At 38.6% G+C, this 26,411-nt stretch overlaps 1 protein-coding gene across 3 annotated transcripts in view; it reads left to right on the top strand.

Annotated features, from left to right (window-relative positions):
• TPK1 (thiamin pyrophosphokinase 1) overlaps window positions 1–26,411 on the top strand; it is a 293,667-nt gene that overhangs the window by 92,682 nt on the left and 174,574 nt on the right. For 2 of the 3 annotated variants that reach the window (XM_069859754.1, XM_069859753.1), the window contains exon 3: window positions 23,410–23,479. The exons of the other annotated variant lie outside the window; for it this stretch is intronic. In XM_069859754.1, the coding sequence (XP_069715855.1) occupies window positions 23,410–23,479 (70 nt within the window). The remainder of the gene's footprint in view (window positions 1–23,409; window positions 23,480–26,411) is intronic. 3 annotated transcript variants of the gene reach the window in all.

The raw sequence follows: 26,411 nt of genomic DNA on the forward strand, positions 1-26,411 counted from the left end.
AAATTGAATGAGAGGGAGAGGGGACAGGGAAAGCGAGGAAAAGAATGGAAAAGATGTGCTTACACATCACCATCACAGATTACCAGCAGCAGAATATTAACTGTGGTTATAACAGCAGAACTTGGAAAGATGGAGGACGCTTAGGACTTAACTTCTCTTTCCTCTGGCACTATGTAAGAATATCCTTGGGTTGGTTGGCAAAGGTTTCAGCTTACTAGGGTTTGTTTGAGTGTTTTGGTTGTTTTTTCCTGGTTTGTTTGGGTTTTTTTTCCCCAACACCAAAAAGCAGATTTATAAACAGACATGGTAGCTCATAAAATAATATCTGCTTTCTTGTTTCCACATTGCAGATGGGAAGAGCATTGTTCATCTAAGCTTGCTGGAGAGCATGAAAATTACTTTGCCACTTCTCTGAAAATGGCATGATCATAACTTAAGGTGGCATTTGCTGTGTACGGCAAACTGTGAAATTAGTGGTGCCTGCTTATGTACTGGAGTATTTTGTGTCCTCATCTGAGGATCTGTGTCAGGTACTGGGTCTATGTGCCTGCATGGTCTGAGCAACATGTTATGTTACGGATTACAGAGTGAGGTCTGTACTTCTGTCCTTCCTAGAAGGCTTCCTCCACGTTCTGTGTATGTGCAGGCGTTACTGGTGTGAATGATATTCAAGATCAAAACAGAATTTAACTTCATGGTGGTGGCATAATGCTAATGCTTTACTGCATTTCACTCCCCTTTGGAGCTGTGCACATTTAACCCAGTCCCGATACCTTGCATCGGGAAGAAATGTGTGTTGGTCTGGTGAAACCACAGCACCCTGGTTGTGGGATGCTCTCTGGACTGATGGATTAAAGTACTTTTTACAGTGCATTCAAAGAAGCTCCTTGAGTTTAACCAGTTTACTAAATACATATGATTGAAAAGTATTTATTGAAAACATTGTTGAAACACCAGAAATTTCACTTGAGAGCTTTTATTTTTCCGTGTTTTACTCCCTCATAAGTAAATATTATTATACTAATGTTCTTCAAATAGTTCAGCATAACCTGTTACCTTGAGTTTTACCACAGTTGATATTAAGTTCCATATACCTAAAATATTAATCAACATATTACTGAAATGGCATTTACTTTGAAAAGATGCTGTGTTGACAATAACTATTTTTTTCTGTTTTGAAAGGAAGTTTACATAAATAAAAAAGGGATTTTTCATGTTGGAAAAAATGCTAAAAATCTTTAACTTGTTAGTGTATATACAATGGTAATATGCATAGAATAAATTCTTATGTACATATATAAATAAAAACTGTGAAACTTTTTTGTTGAGGTTTTGTTTGTTTGGGGTTTTTTTAAGGCAGTTCCTAGAGATTCTAGTAGATTCAAAAGACTTATCCTGCCAAAAATGTTGGAATGAAAGTAGACAATCTCGGTACAGACAATAATAAAATACAATATGCTGGTAGGTCTGCATGAGCTGTGAGAGAATAATTTCCATTTTCTTTCAGTTTAAAAGTAATTTTTGAGTGCTAAACTTGTGTGGATTGCCCTGGTTCCTTTGGAAATGCTCTTTAGTGATGTTCTGCCTGATCTGATTTTGTTAAAAATAATTTAATATTTGTAATTTTTTATTTTCTTCCCTCAGACGCTTAAGTTAAGTGACTCGGAAGCCATAGTGGAAATAGTACATTTAAAACCCCCAAGAAGTAACATGATAAGCTGTATATTTAAATCTGTAGGCAATAGGCTTGGCCAGTGACTATGCCAGTAAGGAAAATATATATATATAAATACGCTCAGAGGGTTTCTCCCGCTTTACTTATTTCTCCTCACTTCTTCCGTCATCCTCTTTTATAAGCTGAACACTCCTTGAGGGAATTTGCTTTGAATGTACTGCAGCGCTGCTCGGAAGTCAATTTGTGTGTTAATTTCAGATGGGTTTTAAGTTTGCTGATAACTTTTTCCCTCTGCGATGAGATTTCCTTTTATTAGTTAATGCTGAGTTTGCTGCATTTGGACTGCATTCTCTGTCACTCTTTACGAGTAGCAAAGTTACAACCACCATAAATGCAGAGAGCACCGAGTAGCAGGAGGAGGTGGAGTAAGCAATTTATTTTCATGTGTTTGGGATTATCACATAATTCTCAAATGACAAGGGAAAGTGAGTTTAATGGTCACCCTTAAGTTAGAGGCAGGGAAAAAACAAACAAAAATAAAATTATTTACTTAGACTTCCTCTCTATTATCGCAATGCTTCATTGAGACTAATGATTAAAGAATGCCTTTTTATATATTCAGATTTGATTAGTAGGAGATTGGTTTAAATATGTATTTTCCTTCTACATTAACAGTAATTTGGGAAGAGAGACTGAAGGTTAGCTGTAGAGAGAAGAAAGGGAGATTCTGAGACAGCCCTTTGAAGGCTAGTAGTACAATAGGGTTACACTTGGGTAATTTGAGGCTTGCAAGATGTTTGTATTTAAATGGGGAGGAGGTGGGGACAGATGAATTTGGCTCCTTCTTTATCCAGTTGCATCCTGTGCCTTGGTACAAATAACAAACTCTGCAGCTTAGTTTGTCAGAAGAAACAGGAAATTTTGGTTAAAGTTTGATTCTGAGTCTTTTCCAGATATTATTTTTTTGCTTTGCACTGAGAAGACAAGATGTGTATCCTTTAGTCTGTTTTCATTGCTCAATTTAAGTTGAAAAGCAAAGGGAAGTTTCTCTAAGAAAATTTAGAAAAGATATTTTTATTTTCTAATCACTTTCAATGTTATAATAACTTGCTTGTTTAAAAAGTATTTTACTTACCCAACTCTTCTGAACCTGAGCTGCAGTATCATTATATTGTGGTTTGAAGACTAAAAAGGAAGTTTAATCTGTAGTTTCTCAAAAAAGCTCATTTTGAAGCACTGAATGCTGCTGCTTCTTGACTTCTAGCTCACAGGGACATAGCCTAGTTGTGACACCAAATTTAACAGTTCTGTGAGAAAAGCACTTGATTTGAGATAATATTGAGTAAAAAAATATACTTGCTGCAAAGACTAGTGAATGTATGCGGAAAGTGCAGCTGGAGTAACTGATCTCAATTGAACATAAGTAACAAAACCCTCACTATAGAAGATACTGTGGATGATACTGAAGACCACACTTTGATCTTCATACTGTCAAGGGCATAGCAGCTTTTTGATATAGATGATGTATTCCCACAAACAGAGTTGAGATGAAAGATTTTTTTTAATGTATATTTTAAGATGATTCAGTGAAAACAGAGAAATTATGGTTCAGTAGCCTCTTGTACCTGGCTTGTCTTTCTGCATTTTATTAACATGACTTTTCAGGCTTGGCAGGTATCTTAGAGATACATATTTATGGACTTTTCAGCTGTATTTTCACCGTTGGTTTGAGCATCCTTTTGATTTTTTTGCGATAAATAAAGATCTCAAAGTTGATGGCTGACAAGATACGATATGACCAAACAGTGCATGTGGGGCTCTTGGCAGTGGGATTTTAAAGGGCTGTAGCTGTGTGGATTCACATTAGCCAAAACTGATACTTTTCTATTGTGTGTAGGACAGCTTGGAAGCTTGATACAACTGACTTGCAGAATTACATTTAATGCAGCACTTCTCACTTTATTTTGGAGCTCCAGTCAGGTCAGGATTTAGGCCGTGCTACAATGCCCCGTGCCCATCGGTCACCCACAAGGCACGCTGCTGCTATTGTGGCAACTGCAGTAACAAAATGTAGTTTGGCTTTTAGGGCTGCTTTGCTGTTTGATAGCTTAAAGCTTACACTGTTTTTAAAATAATCCATGCAAATATATGAAAGAGGAGAATAAAAATATTTAAAAATGACAAAACTACTAAAAACACCAGTTTAATGTTGCCACACAATAGTAAATACAGGAAAAAAAAACCCTAGGTGGAAATTTAGCATGCTTTAATGCTACAACCAACAAACATTTCAAGTATACTGAATGTATTCAACGTTTGAGCAGTGATTCTTTCTTTCTCATTGCACACATAATACTCTCCTCTTTTTCTTACATTGTGATTGCATTTCCCTACATTACCACAAACATTTCTTTAAGTCATGCCTTTTAAAACAGGAGTGTTCAGTTTGAAAATGGTTTTCTGATTCTACTACTAAATATGTTTTCAAAACAGATTTCCTTGAAACTTATCTATCAAAGGGATATTGCAAGCAATACATTCCTGTTATGTATACAAAATCTCATTACTTAAGTACAAGGAAAATAAAATTTTAACAGGTCATGCAATTCTATCATCTTTTTCAAAAATATGAAGACAGCCAAAATCCAATTTTTAAATAAAATTGGTGCCTGCTTGGACTATAATTGCTAACTTGATGTGAAGTAAGACCTTTTACAATCTTATTCTTCCCTGACTATGGTCTGCAGGTTTGGGTTTTTTGCATTCTCTGAACCTGCTTCACACTGCAGGTATATAAGCTGTTGTTGTGTCTCCCCCTGGTACAGGGTGTATTTTCAGAGTTTGAGGTTGATTTTTGACTCCTGAGATGGATATAATAGTGAAGTGTCCATTGCCCAAGCCTGCATGTTTTCTGTAGGGCTCTGAAGTGCAGGCTTTGCCTGAGCTCCCCCGGTGTGGCTGCACACCTTACTTTGATCACGGAGTGAGTATTCCCTGGGAAACTATTGCAGGAGTAGACCTCCACGCCTGCCACCTCCTGCCTAGCTCATCAGTCACAGTCATGGGAGACCATCCCAGTCCACAGCAAAGTGCACAATCTTGGCACCTTTTTTTTTTGATCACAGCTCATGATCTTTGCTGTGCTAGTAAAGGAGAAGAGGCCTTGCATGCATAGAGGAACAAAAGGAGACAATGAGTTTCTTCCCTAGAGACTGTATTTTATTAGATATTGTACAGATGTGAGTAAGAAAGAACTCCTGCATTAGGAACGAACAGTAGCAACCTACAGGTTGCTGCCCGTGAGTATTGTGATGCTGTTGTCCATTTCCTCTTTACTTTGTCTGTCTTGTTTTTAAGGTAGTGCTTGGAGAGGTCCTGCAGCGTGGCAGTCACAGTAAGCACAAAAACTCCTAGGCCTAGTTTTGTTCATATTAAATTAAAAAAAAAAAAAAAAAAGAGAGACTGATAGCAGGAATAAAATAGCTTGTCTCATGCCCCACAGTCCCCTGCTGCACTTGTTTAACTATGTTGCTTATTCAGAGGGCAAATCTGCTGTGGCTTCTGCTAAGTCCCTGCAGAGGGGCAAATGGTCTGCTACAAGCACATTGAGGAGAGCTTGAGATTTTGAGGCTGAAAGAAGAAAGCAGGTTCAGCTCAATTAGATGTTTAGAAAATGGGAAAAGGAAAGGGGGGAACCCTTAATTGCCTGTTTGCTATATGTTACTGTCATGAATGGTGTGGTGGTCTCAGCTCTGGTGGCAAATAGCTTAGTGCCTCACTGGAGGAGGACTGGCTCCGTGTTCATGTTCCAAGTTCTTATACTTCTTCCCACAGAAAAACTGTGTGTGTGATTCAGAGAGGCCAGAGTAAAACCTTTGCAGTAGAAATGGTTTCTTTAGGTTAAAGAAACACACAAAAACCTCCACAAACCCAAGTATGCTCTGCCTGCAGCCAAAAGGGTACTACTCAATGAGGAGTTATTTTACCTTTTATCCTTCCCAGCAATGATTGGATGCTGTCTGGGAGAAACTCTCTTTGCTCAGACTTTGCCCAGCGGTTTGACTGACTTGCATATTGTTTCTGGCTGCAGGCAGTGCAGGTACTCAGCACAGCTGGGGTTTGCCCCAGTGTCCATTTCAAGTTTCTGCACAACCTTTTCTTATTACAAAGTACATCTGCTTTGTAAGTGTTCTTATTATTTTTAAACTAAATAAGCACCTCTAGTAGTAGGTTTTGGTGGTAGTCATAAGAGCACCGACTTTTCTACCCCTGGCTTATAGCTATTAGGGCAACTCAAGACCTTGTAGGATCTGTTCTTAAGCAGAAACAGCCTTCTTTTCCATCCAAGTGAATCATGGCACCATTGCTCTAGCACTCTCTGGACTATGAGTTAGCATTTTTCTAGCCTTGTCATTATTTAAATTACTCCTTTGTCTTGTCAGCCTTTGTAGTAGAAGACTGGTTTTTAATTTCTTTGACAGTTTCTTTGTAAAACAGCTCAATTCTTTGGCAGAAAATGTCATTGTGTGTCAGTGGTAACTGAAGGCTAATATTTCAGGCATGAAGGAGTAGAAAGGAAAGACTCTTTCACAGCAGGCTGAAAACCCTGCTGTAAAAAACCCTTCTCCTCTCAGGAAGACATGGGCCTATGCAATTTCCAGGCAGCGTGGAAGGGAACATGTTACAGAATCCTAAAGAACCCAAAGCAGATCGGAAATGGTGCTCCTTAATACTCGTCTCTTGCTGAAATGACACGCAAGTGAAGAGCAGAACAAAGAGACTTTCTGGCCTCGTTGTTTTGTGCTGGGTGTAACCCAACTGACTCTGCTCCCTAGAAGATCCAATATCCATAACCTGGGATGACTGGACGCTAAAGACAAAAATGTATATTATCAATTTAGCCCTAAAAGGCCTCTTACGGGAATTTAGAGGCACCATTTGGGTAGCTCCCAGCTGTAAACAGAGGAATCAACAACCAGCTTTGCTCCAGAACTGTTTAACTACATAATGCGTGGACTTCAATTTGCCCTGAATAGCAGCAAAATCTTTAATGTGTGGAACAGGACTAAGCACTCAGTAAGTAAATGGAGAAACACATAATGAATGCCGTTACGCAAGCTGTTAGTAGCTCAGTAGTAAGAGTTTCCATACTTTTTTTAAGCAGGTGTATACTAGCAATCTGCTGTTTGATCAAGTTTGCAACCAAAACATTTAACACAAAAAGTGTGCATAGCTACCAGCTGTCAAGAATTTCCATGTTCTTAACACGTACAACAAAGCATCTTTGCCTGCTTCTGTTCTTGTCTGTGTCCCAATAATTTACTAATTACCATACCTCTGCCTTACAGCGACACCTGCTGCCATGGGCAGAGTTGACAGAAAACTAGTTCTTTGCTCAAAGGTGTCATTTTCTGCACCCCAGTATATTGCTAGTAGCTTTCTAGAATAAATTCAAGTTCCCCGTCTTCTTCCTGAATTTTATTATTGCTAAAGAAAAAAAATGCATCTCAAACCAGCGGCTGGGACCAGATAGTGTAAATGAGCCAGTCCCAAACTTGATACCCATGCTGCTTTTTGCACTACCTGTATTACAATACAGTCTCTTTTTATCAAAGCTCCTTTACTCTGGCTTCAGTGGGAGGAAGGTCTGTTGATCAGCTTCATAACTGATACAAAATGCACTGTAATTTAGACATCATTCAGTGAAGCTAATTAGGATATATGTTTGGGAATGTGCATTTTGGTTTGAATTATGTGGCTAAAACCTGGAATTTTCTGAAGTACCAATATTTGCTAACCATGGTCTTGATCCACTCATGGGGGGCTTAATCTCTTAGTGAGAGACTTGATTCCAGGCCTGTCTCTCATAACCTCCCTAATTCCTATCTGGAACTGTTTGTAGCTAGTACCAGAGGCAGATTTTATTAACAGGGTGACTCCTCTCTCCTCTGCTCTTCCCCTTTTAAGTCTCCATTAGACCTCATTTCTTCCAAGAAATTGATGGGTTAGGGCCAGCTGAAGAAGGTTCATCGTAACTCACCAGTGTGAAAGGTGAATAGAGACCAGTGATCCCATTATTAAAAGTGAAAAGCAAAAGTTAGGATGACACTGAGTGTTTTAAAAAATTATGTCAGTCAAGTACAGATGTGTTTGAATGTAAACTAACTCCATGTCTCCCCCCAAGCTGCCTTAGGTCTCATTCTCTTGGAGTGCAGGTAGTCAAAGGCAGAGACCAGATCAAGAGGGAACCTGGAAGAAGGACACTTGAATTTTGTTCAGAAAGACACAAATCTGTCAGTTTCAATGTTTTGTGATTTCCTTAGCTGGATTTCCCAATGAATTTGTCAAAGACTGAGGAAGAGTAATTGGACTGGACATGCTAACTTTAGTATATGGCTCACAGGTACCCCACAAATCAAATGCATGTGCAAAAAAATTAGCAGAATTGTTGCTGTCTAGGATTTGAAAGTATACCAGAAGAGAAACTTTAGTGATACTCTCTTAGATGACTGATTTTGTTAGTTTATAGTTCAGTGAAAAATATTTTCCACTGTCAAAACAGATAAGTTATTTCAGTAATAGAAAAATAACATTGTTTTCTCCAGCATGAAAGTAATCCCAACAGGGATGCGCATACTGTACCATGCTAATAGAATTCTACTTTAATACAAAGTAGAAACTTAATATCATTCCTGAGATGTTACTGTTGCATTATCAAAAATGAATTTCAGCAAGAACAAAATAACTGATGTTCCCAGCGATATTATTAAAGTTTGCAGCAGATCTCTTGCAGATGGCAACAATACTTTAAAGGTTAGCTTTAATTATTTTTCTCTACAGCTACTTTTAATTATCTCATTTTATACAAGCATTTGTTTCTTAGCATTCTTATTTTTATCAGAACAGTGGTTTGATGGCTCTTTTTTTTATTTCTGTTTTTTTACCAAATGCATATTGCATCATTTTGTTGTTGTATGAGTGTTGTAATTCCTCTTTAGAAGAAGAGAGACCAGGAATGCCTCAGTGAAATAAGCTGCTTCAGGAACTAAATGTTTCTTTAAACGTTGCTTGTTGTTTTCGTTATATGTGACGTAATGTGCCACTCATGACTGGGAGGAAAAAAACAGGTACAATTTAATTTCTGGTCTGTCCTCACTCTTTACTCTCAGAACCAGATAGATGCCTCCCTGCGGACAGATGGGTGTGTCTTCCCCCTGCTTGCTCTTTGATTTGTGGTAGCAGGGGAGTGTAGAGTCAGCAGTGACTTCTCACTGTGACCCTTGTCTCCTGCTGGAAGAAGACAGAATTTTTGCAGCAGGTGGAAAGTGCATCTTTTCATCTTTCCTAGAGAAGTCATTGCATTTTTAAGCAACCCCTCCTCCCCTCCCTCCAAATTACGAAATCCATTAGAAAATCTAGTGACTGTTTGAAGCAGGTGATAAGGTCTTGTGCAGATTGAGCATAGCAACAGCAGGTCTTTTTCTTTGTTGGTGAACATGTTCAACATGCAAGGCTCTGGTCTGGGAAGTCCTTTAGAATAGACCAAGGGGAGCTAGCAGAGGACTTGGTAAATAATGGGTGAACAGAAGGAAAGAGAACTAAGTACCTAGGGAAGACAGGAGTTCTCTTCTTTTAAAGCAGAGAGATAAGAGAGAGTTGAAAAGACTGACTTCTATGTAATCCTAGTGCTTCAAAGCCCAACAGCTAGTAATACTGTAGGCTCCAAGGGCTTATGAAAGATGAAATCCAGATTAAACAAATAGAAGGGTTTTTTTAACATTTTACCACCTCTTTGCTGGCAATACTGATTTAAACCACGCCACGTGCTGGAGCACAGTATTTTAAATGAAAATGTCGTGTACTAAACTCCAGCACATCTGGTAGATAAGGGCCGTGGGACTGGTGCAGTACTCAAATCACATTTGTACATCCTGTCTTCTAACATCTTCTGTTGCTGATAATAAAGTGTTTATTATGAACAGAGCTTGTAAATTAAATAGAAAATTGATACACTTTTTGGCCAGCTCTTCACTGATTTAAGTATAGATATATTAGATATACTTAGGATTTTATCCCATGCTTATAAGCCATGTTTCAATGGAAAAGTTAAAAGGGCGATGATTTCCAGTTAAGTAGCAATATTGAAAAGGAACACTTGATCTAGAAAGATTCACACCTGCTATGTAGCTCTTTGGATTTTTTTTATCTGAACCATTTTGAGAACAAAAATCAGGAGATGTAATTTGAAATGTATTATCATTTAAAGAAGACTGTGTCTTGGGGTTTCGCTTGTTTGTTTCACTGGGAATTTGTTCTTAAAGCAGACTTCCAGAATAAGCTCAGGTGTGCTAACTGTAAGATTTTATTTATTGAATGCAAAGGTTTCAACTACAAGGAGAAAATAGCCCCAAAGAAGAGGCCAATTTTTTTTTCAATAAAGATTAAATGATTTGGCTTATGGTCAAGGGGTGGCAAAACACTTCCATATTACCATTAATTTAAAACTGGATACACTACATTTAGACAAGCGGTGGTTTAAACAAAACAAAGAATTCCTATATGGTTTCCATGAATTCACTGCTGAACTTCAGACTTTAATATATGCTTAAGTCGAGTCTCTCTTCTTCAAAATAAAAAGTATGGAATAAAATGAGAGGAAAAAGTTCTTTCATTTTACCCTTTTAAAGCTATTTATCATTGTAACACATTGAAATTTAAGACCTGAGGCAGTAATTTGGTAGCATTTTGATAAAAATAATCTGCAATGTACTGATAGTCTTTGTAACTGCAAATTCCATATGTACCAGTCTGCTACAGTGATAAAAATAGTTTTTGAATAGTCCAGAATCTGGCAAGTTTTCCTAAAACACTGAGCAGTCCGGAATTTGGGGGCTAGAGTTCACACTGAACTTGTATTTTTCCATTCACTTGAAGTCTTTTTTCCTCTAAAAGGCCTTAGGGAACCGCCATGATGCTTTTTCTGATGTAGACAAGAACTGCTTCTGCTTAACATGAGGATCTAGAAATTTATTACCTCAGACAGGTTACCAGAGGCCAGAAGGTAAACAGCATCCTCTCAGTTCCCTTTCCCATCACACCTTCTTGTGGAGGAATATCAGATCTAAGGTTTTCAAACTTCAATATTTACCCTGGGAGAACAAAATGGCAAGAGAGATCTCATGTTTTACTGATGGCTTGTCAATGGGGTGGCTTTCTAAATAATATCCAGACTTCATGTTCTCCAAAACAGTGTTAAATTATGGACTTCCCTATATTAAAAACCTTCTGAAAGGCTGGATTTACCTCCAGTAAATTTATTATTTCACAGATTCAGTCTTGTGTTTTGCTGCTATCCATTGGGTTTTCAGATCCTCACCAGCTTTGCAAAAAGCCACTAACCTACGTAGGCAGTGAGTTGGGTCGTCATATAGCATGCAAACAAACCTTTTGGTTTTATGTCTTAATTTTCCTATTTTAGGGATAACTAAGATATTGACCATTTCAGGACTTTGATGAACTAATGGCATTATTCCTCAGCTGCAGTGTCATCTGGAAAGCTGTGTTATAAGTGCCTGTCCTCAGGAGAAGCTGAATATAAAATTTTCAGTGAAAATTCTTAGCAGAAGACAGATGGTGGTGCATTTTTTTTCTAGTCTCAGAGGAGGGAATAGAGGGCACATTGAACACAGATAGAGCCTGGAGTTTTTCCCACAGGCACATCGTGGATGATGCACAGGTTGTGTATTGTAAGTTCAGACTCTGATTCTGTTTGCAGCTCTTTACAGTCTGTTTGCAGCCTTGCTATGAGGAGAGTTGTTACACCGAAGTTTATTCCCCTTGAGAATACACACTCAGTTTTGTTCAGGAAACTCTAGATTGCCTCCTATAAATAATTTTGCTTAGAAATTTCATCTTAAGGTTCTCTTACAGACTCATTAAAGAGAGGTTTTGAAATCAATGCACTTGTTTCATCATCACTTTTATGAACTGGGAAACTATACCATCTTCATTCATAACCAGCCAGTTTGTGTAGATGTTGATTTTTTTTTCTCCCAAGGAGAACAGTATTGGATTTGCATTTGCATCATGTAAGACAATTCAGATGTACTCAGGCTTACAATCTCTAATCTGGTTTGTAGCTGACTTTGCCTGTCTAAATAAGTTTTCTTTGTGTCTTGTGATGATTAAACATACCATTTGTCAGGATAACTAAAAACTTTCAAAAAATAATTGTTGGTGGTGATTATTTCTTTTCAAAATGTTGATTTACACCTTTTATATTGTTTTAAGAATGCAAATGCCATATTTTTCCCTCCTTATATGTTTTTCTACTTTTAAGTATAAATAACAAAAGAAAGAAGTTTGATGAAATTATACCATCTTTTATGTCTGTATGCCAGGTTATACTAACTGACCTTCTTTCTTGACCTTGGAAAATTTAGCCAAAAGGAAGTGCCTAAGACGTGCAGGTGCTGGTAGATGAGAAGCTCAACACGAGCTCGCTATGTGTGCTTGCAGCCCAGCAAGCCAACTGTATCTTGGGCTGCATTGAAGAAGTAATCAGCAGGGCGAGGGAGGTGATTCTCTGCCTCTGCTCAGCTCTTGAGAGACCTGACCTGAAGTACTGTGTTTAGTTCTGGAGTTCTTAGCACAGGAAGGACATGGATCTGTTAGAGTGAGTCCAGGAGAGGGCCACGAAGATGATCAGAGGAGGCTCCAGGGAGACCTTATAGCATCCTTCTGGTACCTGAAGAGGTCCTACAAGAAAGCTGGGGAAGGGCTCTTTATCAGGGGATGCAGTGATAGGATGAGAAGCAATGTTTTGAAGTTGAAAGAGAAGAGATTTAGATTAGATAGTAGGAAGAATTTTTTTCCTGTGAGGTTGGTGAGGCACTGGAACAGATTTTCCGAGACGACATGGAAGCCCTGTCCCTGGAGTTGTTCGGGGCCAGGTTGGATGGGGCTTTCAGCAACCTGATGCAGTGGAAGGTGTCCCTGCCTATGGTTGAGGGGGTGGAAAGGGGTGATGTTTAAGGTCCCTTCCAACCCAAATCATTCTATGATTCTCTGATTGTTTCCTTGAAAATCTGTTGAACAATTTATCTTTTAAGGGTAGGGGAAATGATCAATATGCAAGACTGTGTAGCGTAAATGTAGGCTAGCTGTATATTATCAAGACATTAGAAAATATGTTATGAAGAACAGTTCTACATGCATTAGGAAATTGTATTTATCATCTTAATTTGTCCTTCTCTAGTTACTCGTTTGTCCCTCTTTTTGATACTTACTTCCAAAAAACTTTTAGTCCAAGGCTATTCCTTTGAGTAGGTTGGAGTAATTTTTCAAGAATATGTCAATGCAAGTTTGATTGGTTCAGAAATTTATGCATTGTAATTGTCTAGTTGTCTTTTAACAAAATGGGAGTTTGTGACTTTTATGAGTTCTGATATTTCATTGATACGCAAAAGTTTTTGTTAGACTGATATAAAATTGTTGTGTGGAAATCTATTCTGGGCTGCTAAGGGACGGTGTGTGTTTTAGTAACATGAGGATTAATATATTTTGTGCTATTTAAAATAAGTGTGTGATTAATTTTTTGATGAGTTGCAGGCTACTGCAAATCCAATTTAGGCAAAGAAAATTTGAAATATAAATGTGTTAGCTGAAAATATTTAATCATAGACATGAATATGAACTTATCATGCTCATTGCTTTACAGTTGCGGGTTGGCTTGAATTGTTAATGCATATTATTCAGGCGAAGCAGAAGAAACAATAGCACTGACTCTGGCTGTGATGAGAAATATAGTTTCGCCAGTGGCCAATAGGACTAAGAGATTATTTCTCCTTCTGTGCTACCTTGTCAAAGCTGATCACCCTTTTCTGCATATTGCCCACCTCCTGCTCACCATGGGGCAGGGAGCAAAGATTGCATGGAAACTGCTGCTGGCACTGACTCATCAAAGCCAGATCAAAAGAAGAGCACTTTTCCGCATTACAGTCTGATCCTTTGTGCAAATGTGTATGTTTTAATGCTAATAAAGGTGATTTTTTTTTGTGGCATTTTTTTCCAAGTTGGAATAGAATCGGCTTGCTACTAAAGTTTACCTGATAAGCACGCTGACTAGCAGTTAAAATTGCATGCAGTTGGAGTATTCCATCATGTATGTAGCTGTTTGTCTTCCTCATGTCAGAAATCAATGTTGCAGCAATGGAAAATATGAAATGAAGAAATAAAAAGTTGCATTCAAACCTTGAAATCAGTACATGTGGCACTGAATTATTAAACAATATAATTCAAAAACTTCAGAAATAAAATTGATGTTGAGGCCTCTCCATTTCACTGGATAATCAGGTAATGGATGCAGAGAAAAGCTAGCTGCACACTCTTTCAGTTACTTTACCTTCAATTATGTTTTGATGTATGTGTTTGTTTTAGATATAGGACACCAGTAGAGAGGTTGTAGTAAAGTTTTGTTAGTGAGGTGCGTTGTGCTTACAAAGCAGTGAAAGAAGATGGTATTTGAAAGGCAACCTGATGGGATGTATTATGAAGGATAGCCGGCATGTTGTCTGTCGGGGTTTGACACTTGAGACTCAGCAAATCTTTCATGAGTGACCCGGGGTTACATAGGCAATGTTTGGATGAGAGATTTTGGTTACTAATTGCAAGTTCTCTGGGGAAGAGCCGCAGTCCAAGACAAGCTATAGGGCGCTTGTGTGTTAGTCTGCAAACCAGGATCCAGCCTAGCCCCAGGGCCAGCATATCCAGCATGTGGTACTGCAAGAAGTGCTTGTGAATCTCTGGGGAATACCTGGTGTCGGAGACCAAATGTCAATAAGATGCAAGGGGATGATTGTAGGGAGCTTGGATTTCTTCTCACTCTGGAAAAGACAGGATTTAAGGCACAAGTTGCATCTCCCACCTATGTTTCAGCAGTTTGTTTGATTTGTAAGGATATTTGATTTAACAAATTATTCTTTGAAGACATTCAAAACAAATACTTTGTCAGGGAAAAAGTCAGGATTAACATTATGCACTTCAATGCATTTTTACCTTCTTATGTGTGTGCGTATTTGTGTGCCCTAATCAGTGTTTTTTTGCTGTTACCTAATAATAATAGATGTGTGTTCAAGGCAAAAAGAAAAGCTGATTAAATGTTACATTATTTCTTTAGCTGTCATTTTTTGAACATAGAATAAAAAAAAAAAAAAGAGGAAATGAAAAGAATAGACTTATTCCTGATTCTTCCCTGAGTGGCCTCAAACCATGTAGCCTTGTCATGAAAAGGTCACTTATATTTTAGCTGAAACGTTAGCAACAAGTACTTTGTTTTATGTTTGGCATCTTTTCTGCTGGTTTTAGTTGTGACAGAGCATGGGGCTGCTCCTGCTTGCGGAGCTGGTTATAGCAAAGGACAGAGGCAGTGCGCGAGTGCTAGATTTGACAGAATGGGAGAGGAGTGACAGGAAAGAGAAGAGAAAGTCATATCCTAAGTGAGGGTTGTAGGAATAGTAAATCTAACACCTGCCAAGAGATTACTCCAAACCAAGCAGCCTTGAATATGAATCATTGTAATGAACGCTATGTGGAAGTGTACCTGAAGACAGTCCAGAAGCTCAGGCTAGTGAAAACACAGTTGCTCTCCTGCCTCTGGCAGCACAATACTTCTACTATATTTACTGATGCTCTGGTCTTTTTGCTGGCAGTTGTGCTTTTTACTGCTTAAGAATTCATTTTAAAAAGGATTCATATATTCTTTAATTCCTTTTTTTTTCCAAAGTGAGCATTAAGATTTTAAATTGTTTAGAATTTTTTAAGTAAGTCTTTGTTTTGTTGACTGTGTAACTGCTTTTACTGTGGAAGAAATAATTTTATTTTCCCTGTGTTTCATTTCTGTGTGAACTTTTTAGAGAGATGTGTTATGTGTGTGGCTTTTGCTCAATATTGATTCAATGCTCAGAGAAAAGAGTAATGTTTCCTAATTCATCAGCACATTGGTTCCTTCCTTGTATTCTCATATTTAATTGCTTAAGAAATCCTGCTTCTGCTTAGCTGAGATCTCTGTGATGCTTACCACTCAAAGCAGAGTGATTAAAGAAGCATAGCAGTTCTGTAGGAAACACAATTACCTTACTAGATGTACAGTAGTTTCTCATCTGAGATTCGTAATCCAGTCCATATGGAAACACGCTGCCAGCTTCAGTGTTGGTGATCCATTTGCTTGAGGACTGCTGGAGTCCTATGTTCTTTGTGTGATACAGGTGATATAGAAGTCAGGTATGAGACATTTGTAGTTGATGGGGTTTTTTGGGGTATACAAATGAATTAAGAATAACAAACAATGTTTTCTTTGCAGCATTTGTAAAACTAAAATTTGTTCCCAGGCTGGAAATAAGCATGAAAAATTGCAAATTGCCAATGGCAGAAAAAAAACAGAGCAAAAAAAAAGAAGAGCTTTGGGTGAAATTCCTAAGAATGGGCTCTATCCTAGAAAGTGCTGAGTACTGCTACAGAGGGCTGACTGCTCTTGCTACAGCTGATTACAGAAGTGTCAATGTGCACTTATAGCAGCAGCTTACAAAGCACCTGTGTATCTCTTGAATTTCATTTGGAACCACAGAACATCTTGAGAGTGAGTGACGCTCTCCATCATGCTTATTTAAAGCCCTATGCACTGCTTCAGTACTAAAATAATGGTGACAAGTTAAGTCCTTTCAGTTTTAGACAAGTTAAGCATAGACCTATTTGTTTGAAATAGTTTTAAAAGCCTCTTAGCAAGACCAGTGTCCAACTGCAAAGCAGAAAACTATTATGGCCTGACAGCTGATTTGCTAAACAGAGCTGCAGGTGACCAGAAGAGAGATGTCTGCAGTGCACTGTACTTGGTATATCATAGCAGTTGCATTCAGACCTGCTAACACAGGTAGAAGCACATGGTTGGGAGGGAATAGTTTGAAATGCAGATATATCCCATAGCTAGCAGTCTGCAGCCACACGAAGCCGTGCATTTGGTAAACATGTTTTTTGCAGTTTCTGCAGGACAAAGGAAAAAAAGAGGAAGCATATAAATACAGATTATGCATCTTTTTTGCTGGTAACTGGTACTTCTTATTAATGCTGAGACCAAAATGTGTTAGCCAACTATATCAAGCAAGCAAAGCAATTTTCTGTATATCTACCGTATATTATCACATACGTATTACTACCAGCACTTCAAGTCATTAATTAAACAGGGTTCTTTTATGTGTAGATTATGCTGGCAGGTTAATTATGGTTACCAGGTTACTGAATCAATAAATGAATGAGGGAAATGGATCGCATACCTAGAAGTTGTGTAAAATTAGAGAAGGAATAGAGGGGATATACTAAGGCAGTTTAAGGGGAGATGTCATAAAACTGAATTTAGGCAAAACCCATGGATTAATTTTAAGATCTGATTGAAAAAAAAAAACAAACCAAAAATAAAAATGCTAATTGCAAGAAATAATAGAATGGGTATAATAATGGGAATAATAAAGTTATGCTTTTCTTCCGCAGGTATTGGCACTGTATAAATGTATTCCCTTTTTATGCCCTCATCTTACTCAGTCTGGAAGAGCTGAATCTGTTCTATAGAGTCTTTTTCCTTGCCTGAATTTGCAGGGCTATTGAAGACATGATAAAATACTTGCTTCTATTCTGCAAAAAGCTTCAGGACTAATTAGGTCAAAGCCAAGACCTTCCTTTTTGTGTTAGATATGCTGTTCATATACTGTCTCACAGTCACAGGAAACTATATTTCCCAAAACAGTACATATAACTATAATATAAATAGTTTTAATTATTTTTGTTGTGTTAGAATGTTTTTTATAAAAACACATCCACAAGTAATTAGCCCTAAAGTTAGCCTCTCAACTTCAGTCATTAAAGGGAAATAGTTCTCTGGTTCCTTGCAGAAGAGACACTATTTAAAATGAAGGAAGTTACTCAGAAAGAGTTTGATTTCTTCATTCACATTGCCTATGAGAAACTCTTTTAGAGATATCAGGGGCTGATAGTACCCTCTTGATGTAACTCTTCCTTAGCATAGATGGCATACCCTTCAGCTGAAGGGTATTTACTCTTGCCATAATTTCAAATGCTACCGTACTGAACATGTGCTGCTCCCAGTAACTTTGGTAACGATTATTGTCACTGGCATTGAGTTCACCACTAAGCAGCACAAGGAAACAGTTGATTTTTTTTTTGTTATGTTTCCATTCCCTAGTTCACTGAATGACGCTCAAATTATGTCAGAAAGGAAGGAAGAATAAAAGGTGGTAATTTGGGAGACGGAGCTATTTCTGAGGAGTAGAGCTTAACATAGAATATTCAGGTTGGAGAGATTGTAATTTGTGGTAATGTTATGGAGTGCAGATTCACGCACTGAGCTGGTGCTTCAGTGCGCCTTCGCCCTTGTGGGTTTAGTGTCATCTCTTCTAATAGAACCATGAAACAGTACCTTGGGGCTCTGCAGCTGAGCAGAGTGGCCACAAGGGCATGGGTCTCTTCTGCTCCCGGTTGCTTACAGCTACACCACCTAGGCATTCACAAGCCTATGGGACTGGTTAAAATCCACCTGAGAGTACTGAGGAAGCTGGTGGAAGCACTTATGAAAACACTTTCCATCATTTATCAGCAGTCCTGGCTAACTGGGGAGGTACCAGTTGACTGGAGATTAGCAAATGTGATACCCATCAACAAGAAAAGCCGTAAGTTGAATGCAGGGAATTACAGGCCTGTCAGCCTGACTTTGACAAGGTGACCTGCTTACTGGGTGAGGGAAAGGCTGTGGATCTTGTTTAGCTGGGCTTTAGGAAAGCCTTTGACATTGTCTCCTACAGCGTTCTCCTGGAGAAACTGGCTGCTTATGTCTTGGACAGGTGTACTCTTCACTGGATAAAAGCTGGCTTGATGGTCAAGACTGAAGGTTTGTGGCAAATGGAGTTAAATCCAGTTGGCGGCTGGTCACAGGCTGTCTTCCCCTAAGCTCATTATTGGATCCAGTTCTGTTTAATATATTTATCAATGGTCTTGATGAAAGCATCGAGTGCACCCTCAGTAAGTTTCCAGATGACACCACGTTGTGCAGGAGTGTTGATCTGTTTGAGGGAAGGAATGGTCTGCAGAGGGTTCTGAACAGGCTGGATAATGGGGCTGAAGCCAACTGTATGGGGTTCAACAAGACCCAAGTTCCAGGTCCTGCACTTGGGTCACAACAACCCTGTTTAATACTACAGGAACAAATGGCTGGAAAGGTGCCCAGCAGAAGAGAGCTGGGTGTGTCAGTTGATAGCCACCTGAATACAAGCCAGTAGTTTGTCCAAGTGGCCAAGAAAGCCAATAGCATCTGGCTTGTAACAGAAATAGTATGGCCAGCAGGAGTAGGGAAGTTATTGTCCCCCCGTACTCGGCACCAGTGAGGCCGCACCTTGAAAACTGTATTCAGTTTTGGGCCCCTAAGTACAGGAAAGACATTGAAGTGCTAGGGTGTGTCCAAAGAAGGACAACAAAGCTGATGAGGGGGCTGCAGCACAAGCCTTGTAAAGAGCCAATGAGAGAACTGGGATTGTTTAGCCTGGAGAAGATGAGGCTGAAGGGAGACCTTATCCCTGTCTACAACTACCTGAAAGGAGGTTGTAGTGAAGCAGATATTTGTTTCTTCTCCCACAAAACAGGCAATATGACCTCATGTTGCACCAGGGGAGGTTTAGATTGGATATTAGGAAATGTTACTTCACCAAAAGGGTTGTCAAGCACTGGAACAGGCTGCCCAGGGAAGTGGTTGAGTCACAATTCCTGAAGGTATGTAAAAGACATGTAGACCTAGTGCTTAGTGACATAGTTTAGTGGTAGGCTTGGCAGTTTTAAGTTAATGGTTGGACTCAATGATCTTAAAGGTCTTTTCCAACCCAAATGATTCTGTAATTCTGTGATATCACAGCATCTTTGCTGGAGGTGTTGGTCTTCCTGATCCATCAAAGCTCAGTGAGCTATTTGTATGACCATTCATTAGTCTGACTCAGTTCACAGAGGCAGGTTTAACTAAAAGCCTTTAGAGGATGTCTTTACTGACTTACTTCTTTCTGATGTATGCATACATAAGCTAAAGAGTGCTTTCATGTGAAGTGCAGCTGGCAAATTTGAGGGGTCTCCAATAATGGGAAAGTAACTTTTGGGTCAGAAGAGAAGGTATGTGCAAGACTATCTGTGTTCTGGCTGCCCGCTTAAATTATTCTTCCCTCTGCATGTCCCACCATCCGTTTCGGTCACTGTGGAAGATAAGTTGCCTTTGACCCACATGTAACCATTAGCACTCCATCTCTCTGTGTCAGTTTCCACCTTTTCATTTATTTTTTTCATCTGTTTAAGTTGTAAACTTAATGGAGGGAGGTCTTTCTGTTTTCAGGATGACAAGCAAAACAAAGCCCCAGTCATGTTCTAGTCCTTTAGCTTCAGCTGAAATAATTAATGAGGTTTTGTGTGAGCTGTTGCACAGTGCCTAGAGACTGCTAGATTTGCCTGCATCCTTGCTGTGCTGCACCTTGGCCAAATTGTTGTTTGTAAAGCAATTTTGTCTCTAATATAAAAGGCACTGTATAAAATCAGTTCCTATTATCTTTCATAGAGAATTTTCCATCTGCATTGTAAGCTTAAAGTTGCTGACTATCTCCTTAAACACTTACAGATAATAATGATACATTTTCTTCCAGGTAAGAAAGGCTTGGTTCATCGCTGTAGAAATAATATGATTTACTAGCCTCCAGCCAATCAGTTAATTATGTGCTACTTACTTAAAACACCTGAGGCTTTGGTTCATTCCAGTGTAAGTTATTAACTTCTTAGTAAAGGATCAGTACCTCATAAATAGTTTCTTTAAATAACTTTACAAAGCTGCTGAAGTTTAATTTTTTTAATTATTATTTATTCTTGTTTGTAAGAATAAATATGGAGGGGCAGCTTTTAATTACAGTTGTATAAGGCAGCTATTTTCATTTGAGATGTCAGATAGTAACTGCATATCCATGTGAACAGCATGCAAGTGTGATAGACATGCTGCTTAGGCAGCTTTAGGCCTTCAGAAGAATATTGGTAGTTTACATGTACCGCATTAATTGAAGACTGATTTATTCTGTAATACTTTGGTTTGGTTTGGTTTTTTGTTCATGTGCTTTTAAAAAAGTAAGATCAGCTGGAGTAGTAAGCCAGGCGTAACCTGTGGTAAGTCCTTTGAAATAATTTATAACAGTTAAGGCTCTGACTGTCTTACAATAATAGGCTCTCTCATCTCTCTTTTTCTGTATCTCCTCTCTTCTTTATTTTTACCTCCAAAGTCAGAAACCACTTATTTGTTTACATTGTGGGAGAGTAGATGTGAAAATCACTGTTCGTAGAAGGAAAAAGCTGGGGCTCTCATTTACCTGGCAAGGATCCTATAGGTAGGTTCTATACCCAAAGTCAGAGAGTAATGTTTCTGCAATGTTCTTAGAATTTTGGTTATAAAGAGTGTCTCAACCGGTGAATTGCTTTTGTAGCTCAAGGGGAGAGAAAAGATTCAGTAATTGCTTAGGTCCTAGGCCTTGCTTAGATGCCTTACATCTGCTAAATAAACTGATAGCCCAAATAGCTAATTTAAGGACACTTATTAAACACTGTTCTTGCAATGGACCATTACTAAATTCTATGTGAGCTAAACTCTGTGAGAGAAGTTAACGAATATGCCGAGGTGAAAGAGCTTACATTAATCAAGTTTTGGTTGTGAGAAGTTAAAAGCTTCCAGTCAAACACAGTGGGCTTGAAAGGTTGTTCTTTTTGTTGTGTGATGTTTATGTTCATCAGGATGGGTGAGGAACCTGGCAAGAGCCTGAAGCAGTGAATCAGCATGGTAAGTGGCTGGCCAGCTTCCATAATTTAGAAATTATCTCAGCTAATGAGATTTGTCAGGATCAAATCTGCTTGACCGTGGCTTTTTAATACGGATTGGGATGGTGGATGGAAGGAGTAAGTGAAGTACAATAAGGAGACAGAACCGACCACGGTCTGAGCAACAAGGCTGAGAAGGGTAGTGCTTGCCATAGTGGATACTGTAATACTATAGACAGGAGTGAAGAAGGGTCACTGGAGCAGGAGCAGTGCTAGAAGAGATACTGAGGAATGCAGTGGTAGTTCTCCTATTCTGCAGGAAAAAAAGCTGCTGTACCCAAAGCTGCCTGTGATGAACTGGTAGCTTGTGTGCTGCCTTGCCTTCTTCCTTTTTTCCAATGTCAGCTAAGGTCATGTGCCTGGTAGATATACTCACACAGAACTTACCTTGTGGGAGTTCAGCAGCCAGATAAGAAAGAATGGTTTCAAGATAAGAGCAGATATAGAAAAGAACTTTGTTGTCCTAATTTGTATAGACTGGCCAGTTTGATGGCGAAGCTAAGGGGAGATGCGGATTGCCCACCTAATGAGTGCCAAGAAGGAAAATGTAGGTTTGTATCACTGCTGAGAGGTGGTTCTGACTGAAAAATAAACACCAAAGCAAAATAACTTTAGCTGAAAATTGGATTCTCAGCAGCAGGAAGTGCTTGATCTGATTGTTTATACCTTTTTTCCGAAAGTTGGGCAGGCTGTTCCTTTTCTTTGTCTCTCCTCTTTTTCCCTTTCCCCTCCTCCCCCTGTCCTCTGACTTTCAGCCCTCCCACATCTACCAGTTTGGCTGCAGACCTGGAAGGAACGCTCTGCTGTAGCACAAAAATGACAGCATCTTTTGTCTTATCTGATGCAGTTATCTGACTTGTGCATCTCAGAGCAAAACTGATAAAGACTGCTAAGACAAGATAGTCATTTTCAGTCTTTAATAGCTTATCATACTTAAAAAATCTCGTGGTAGTTAAATGATGATTAATAGGGAAGCTTATGAATAAAATATACTGATTTATATCTGATTTGGTAATAATAATGTTAGACTTCTCTCTTTTCTCTGACTTAGGTCTGTATAAACAAAGGGATCGCAAGAGTACAGCATGTCTGTTCTTCCTTAAATCAATTGGAATTAGTGCCACATGCCCTTTGCGTTCCTCAGATTCTGTGGGAGCACTGAAAATTATTGTGGGCTTGTTCCTTTTGTACCAGGATAATTCAAGATTTAAAGCCAAGACCTAACCCATCCGCCTTATATCAGGTGATTCAAACAATCTGTGGAACAGTATAGGAATTGTATTATATTTTTTGTCATAGAAGGGGAAAAAAGGAGAAAACAGGTATTGTTGTGCCTAACTTTTCCCCCCAGTTTTCATTCAGGTCATTATAGAGCCACCATTGTGAACCTTTTTGTCTGAGTGACAAGAAATTAGGTCCAAGGTACAAGTTCCCACTTGTTCAGACATACGTGAGGATGGACCCTTCTCAAGTTTTGAGCACTTGCACCCCATGTAGTTTAAGCTGACTTAGCAGTAGTTTAGGATAGATAGAAATAAACTATTTGTAAAGTCCAGTAGCACAGTTAGATGAAGATTGACACTAGTCTGATAAAACAAGTTCAAATGTCTACTTAGAGAAATAAGGCTCTGAGTCAACTATAGGAAGCTAAAAGCTTTATGAGATCTCAAGTTTATTCCCTACTCTGCAATGAATACTGAGTTTACACAGAAGTGTCTGTAATGGAATTACTGTTTGTGGGGTTTTGTTTATAGTGCCAATACATTGATGCTCCATTTCTTCACTTGCAGCTGCACTGAGAGCTTGTGCTGATGGAGGTGCCAATCGTCTCTATCACATCACAGAAGGAAACCAGGACAGGTATGGTAACAATAAACTTGAACTCATCTCTTCTCAGTGAAAGTAAAATGTGGAGGAACAGGATCTGTTCGTTACTGAAGTGGCTGCTTGCTCTGTGCACAGCACTTTAACGAATGTGACAAGTAGTACAATATTTTCTCCACTTTATCTTCAATTTACATTCTCAGCTACAAGTTTTAAAAACACACTCAGCCTAAGATGCCTTTTTTCCTTAAGCCCATGGGTATTTTTTACTCTTGAAAGCTTTGCTCTCAGTGTGTCTTATTTTGTACATCCATCAGAGTTAGGCCTTTGATGCAACGTCAAAAAAACTTGCTGTGCCCCCAGCAAGGGTTAACGAGGGGAGCATCTGATGCTTCTCATCAAGAGCTGAAGCAAAGTATACACTCTTCCTTCTTCTTGTGAGGCCTTAAAAGAAATCTTTTTGCTTTGTGAAGTGAGATAAGTAATAAAATAGGAAGTCTAATTTTCTTTCTGATTATGTTCAAAATTAGCATCAAGGCATCATACATGACCAAAGGCAAGTACAGAGGTGAACATAAATGTACATGCTAGCTGCGGAAACATGGCTGAAAGGAGAATATGTTCTTGTTTTCTGTAATGGCATTTAAAATGGTAAAATATCTCAGGTTTCTGCTGCAGAAGCATTGAGCTGGGGTTACGAAGCAAAATTCTGCATTCACGTGGTTTCTGAATTTTGTAGTGGAACCATGGAGTGCTGTGTAATCTGAGGTTACTAAGGATCCTTTGTGCTTGTCTTAAGTATTTTCAGTTGGTTTGAGCAAGAATTCATAAATTAATAGTTTAATCAAAGCAAATAAATTAATAAAGCTGACTCTTCGGGCAAATGAATGAGACAGGTGTTTGGTAGAACTTACAAAATTATGTACAATTGTGTTTACACAGGAAAATCTGACACATATTTTGTGGTTCATCTCATGGCAAGTGTATGGCAGAGACCAGCAGGAGCTTTGTTTCCTCCTGTCCTTCAAAGTAAAGACCAGAGCTGGAGTGGAACACTGTAGCCTTAAAGTAAAATTTAACTTAATTTTTTTTTTGCTTTGTCACCTCTAAGACATTAGATGGCTGAGATCTACAGCTGCTAAAATCAAGACTGGAGTCTGTCAAGCACTGCTAACTGTTATAGGAATAATCCTTCTTTAATCTTCTATTTCTCTTCTCCTAGTAGTTGCACACAGAGCCATGCACAACTGAATCTTGAAATCAAACAGGAATCTGTTTAATTTGCATCAGATAGTTCTTTATGATAATGGTGATGCTTTCCAAAGAACAACCTTTTAAAGCTTTCAATTTACCTTCTCCTGTAACCCATTCATCTCTTCGGCACACCTTTAGGTTCCTATTAAACAAATATAATTCAGCAGAAAATGGATTATTGTACCTTGACTGCATACTTCTTTCAGTCTTACATACTTGGCCCTTGGAGTATTCTTTTTCTCTATTTTTCTTCTCATCTTAATTGCTTTGGGTAGGTATATTGTACCTTCAAAGTGATTATTTTGAAATAAGAAAAAGGACTTACATAATTTTGATTTTTGTCATTAAAGAAATCATTGTGCTGGAAATAATATTCATTTATTTCTCTTAAGTATTTTCCCTTGAATTCCCTGTCCAGTGTTATTAAAGAGCTGTCTGCTCAGACTCTACTGACATGCTAATAATTCTTTTTAATGCCGTCTTAACCTTCAGTTTAAAATTTCATTTTATTCAAAGCCCTGATTACTAATTGTGTTGTACCAAAACCTAAAAACTATAGTCCTTTAATTTTAGAGAGGTTATTATACCCAGGAGATATAAATAAAGAACTTGATGGATATTTTGGGCTTGATTCTCAGTGACACCAAAGTCTTTCCACTACTCTGACAGTGTGAAAAATCATTTAGAATGGGAATATATATAACATTCTCGGAAAAGGACTGCTTGCAATATGGAGCTGTAATAGGGGTGTCTTCCTTTGGAGATAAGTGAACTAATTGTTGCTGTTTTGAAGAGTCCATTTCCAAATCTTAGAAAAATATAGGGCTAGAGTTCCATGCTTCTTTCCCTCTTTCTTAAGGTGAAGAGTAGGAACAGTAGGAAGAGTAACCATAAAAGCATGATAATTTTTCCTTCCAGTGGCCTGTCTTTGGGAGCTGTCAGTGTTGCGGACAGAGCAAAGGCAGGAAAACGGGATGGACTCTGTGCTGTTATGTTTCTCTCTCTAGCTCTACAGTCTAGAAAGCTTATTTTCCTTGGACCGTTTTTTCTTCGTTAGCATCAATTGCCACTTAGAAATAAGGATTACTGCTAAACCATTCTTCATTGCTAAACATTTGCAGGTAATCAGAGTTAAACATGAGATACTGATCTTTATGGGTTTTTTGCTCTGCCTTATTCTGTCTGACTTGCCTATGCTGTTGTGCATTTCCTTGAATAACTATGAAGCACTGTTATCCCCTTCAGAGTTAGGTTATTGCTTATCTGTATCGCACTATGGCAACTTCTTTCTCAACACTTTCTGATTAAATCTTAAGGCATTGATTAACCTGTGTGTCACTGGCTTTGGGATGTATGAAGGTGAAGATGCATCTAAAACTATCATCGTATTGGCACCTGTAAAAACAATCATTAGTACCTGTGTCTCAGATGCAGTTTTCCAGAGAGATGTCAAATCCATCGTGTACTCAGGGTTTTGCACCATTAAGATCTTCAGGTCAAGGTGGGGAGCAGTGGGCTGTATAAGAGGAAGGATGATCCTGTCATAAAAAATACTGTCTTCTGTGGTTCTGTTTAGTATTTCAGTATATCAGACTTACTGTATAACATGACATGGGTTGTCTATAGTCAATAAGAACATCACTTCTGCTACACATCCAGTTTCTTTCTTTGAACTGCATAAAGTATATCAGTGAAACGGAAAAATGGTGGGTAT

Source organism: Phaenicophaeus curvirostris, chromosome 6 (assembly GCF_032191515.1).
Source record: "Phaenicophaeus curvirostris isolate KB17595 chromosome 6, BPBGC_Pcur_1.0, whole genome shotgun sequence".
NCBI classification, from domain to species: domain Eukaryota; kingdom Metazoa; phylum Chordata; class Aves; order Cuculiformes; family Cuculidae; genus Phaenicophaeus; species Phaenicophaeus curvirostris.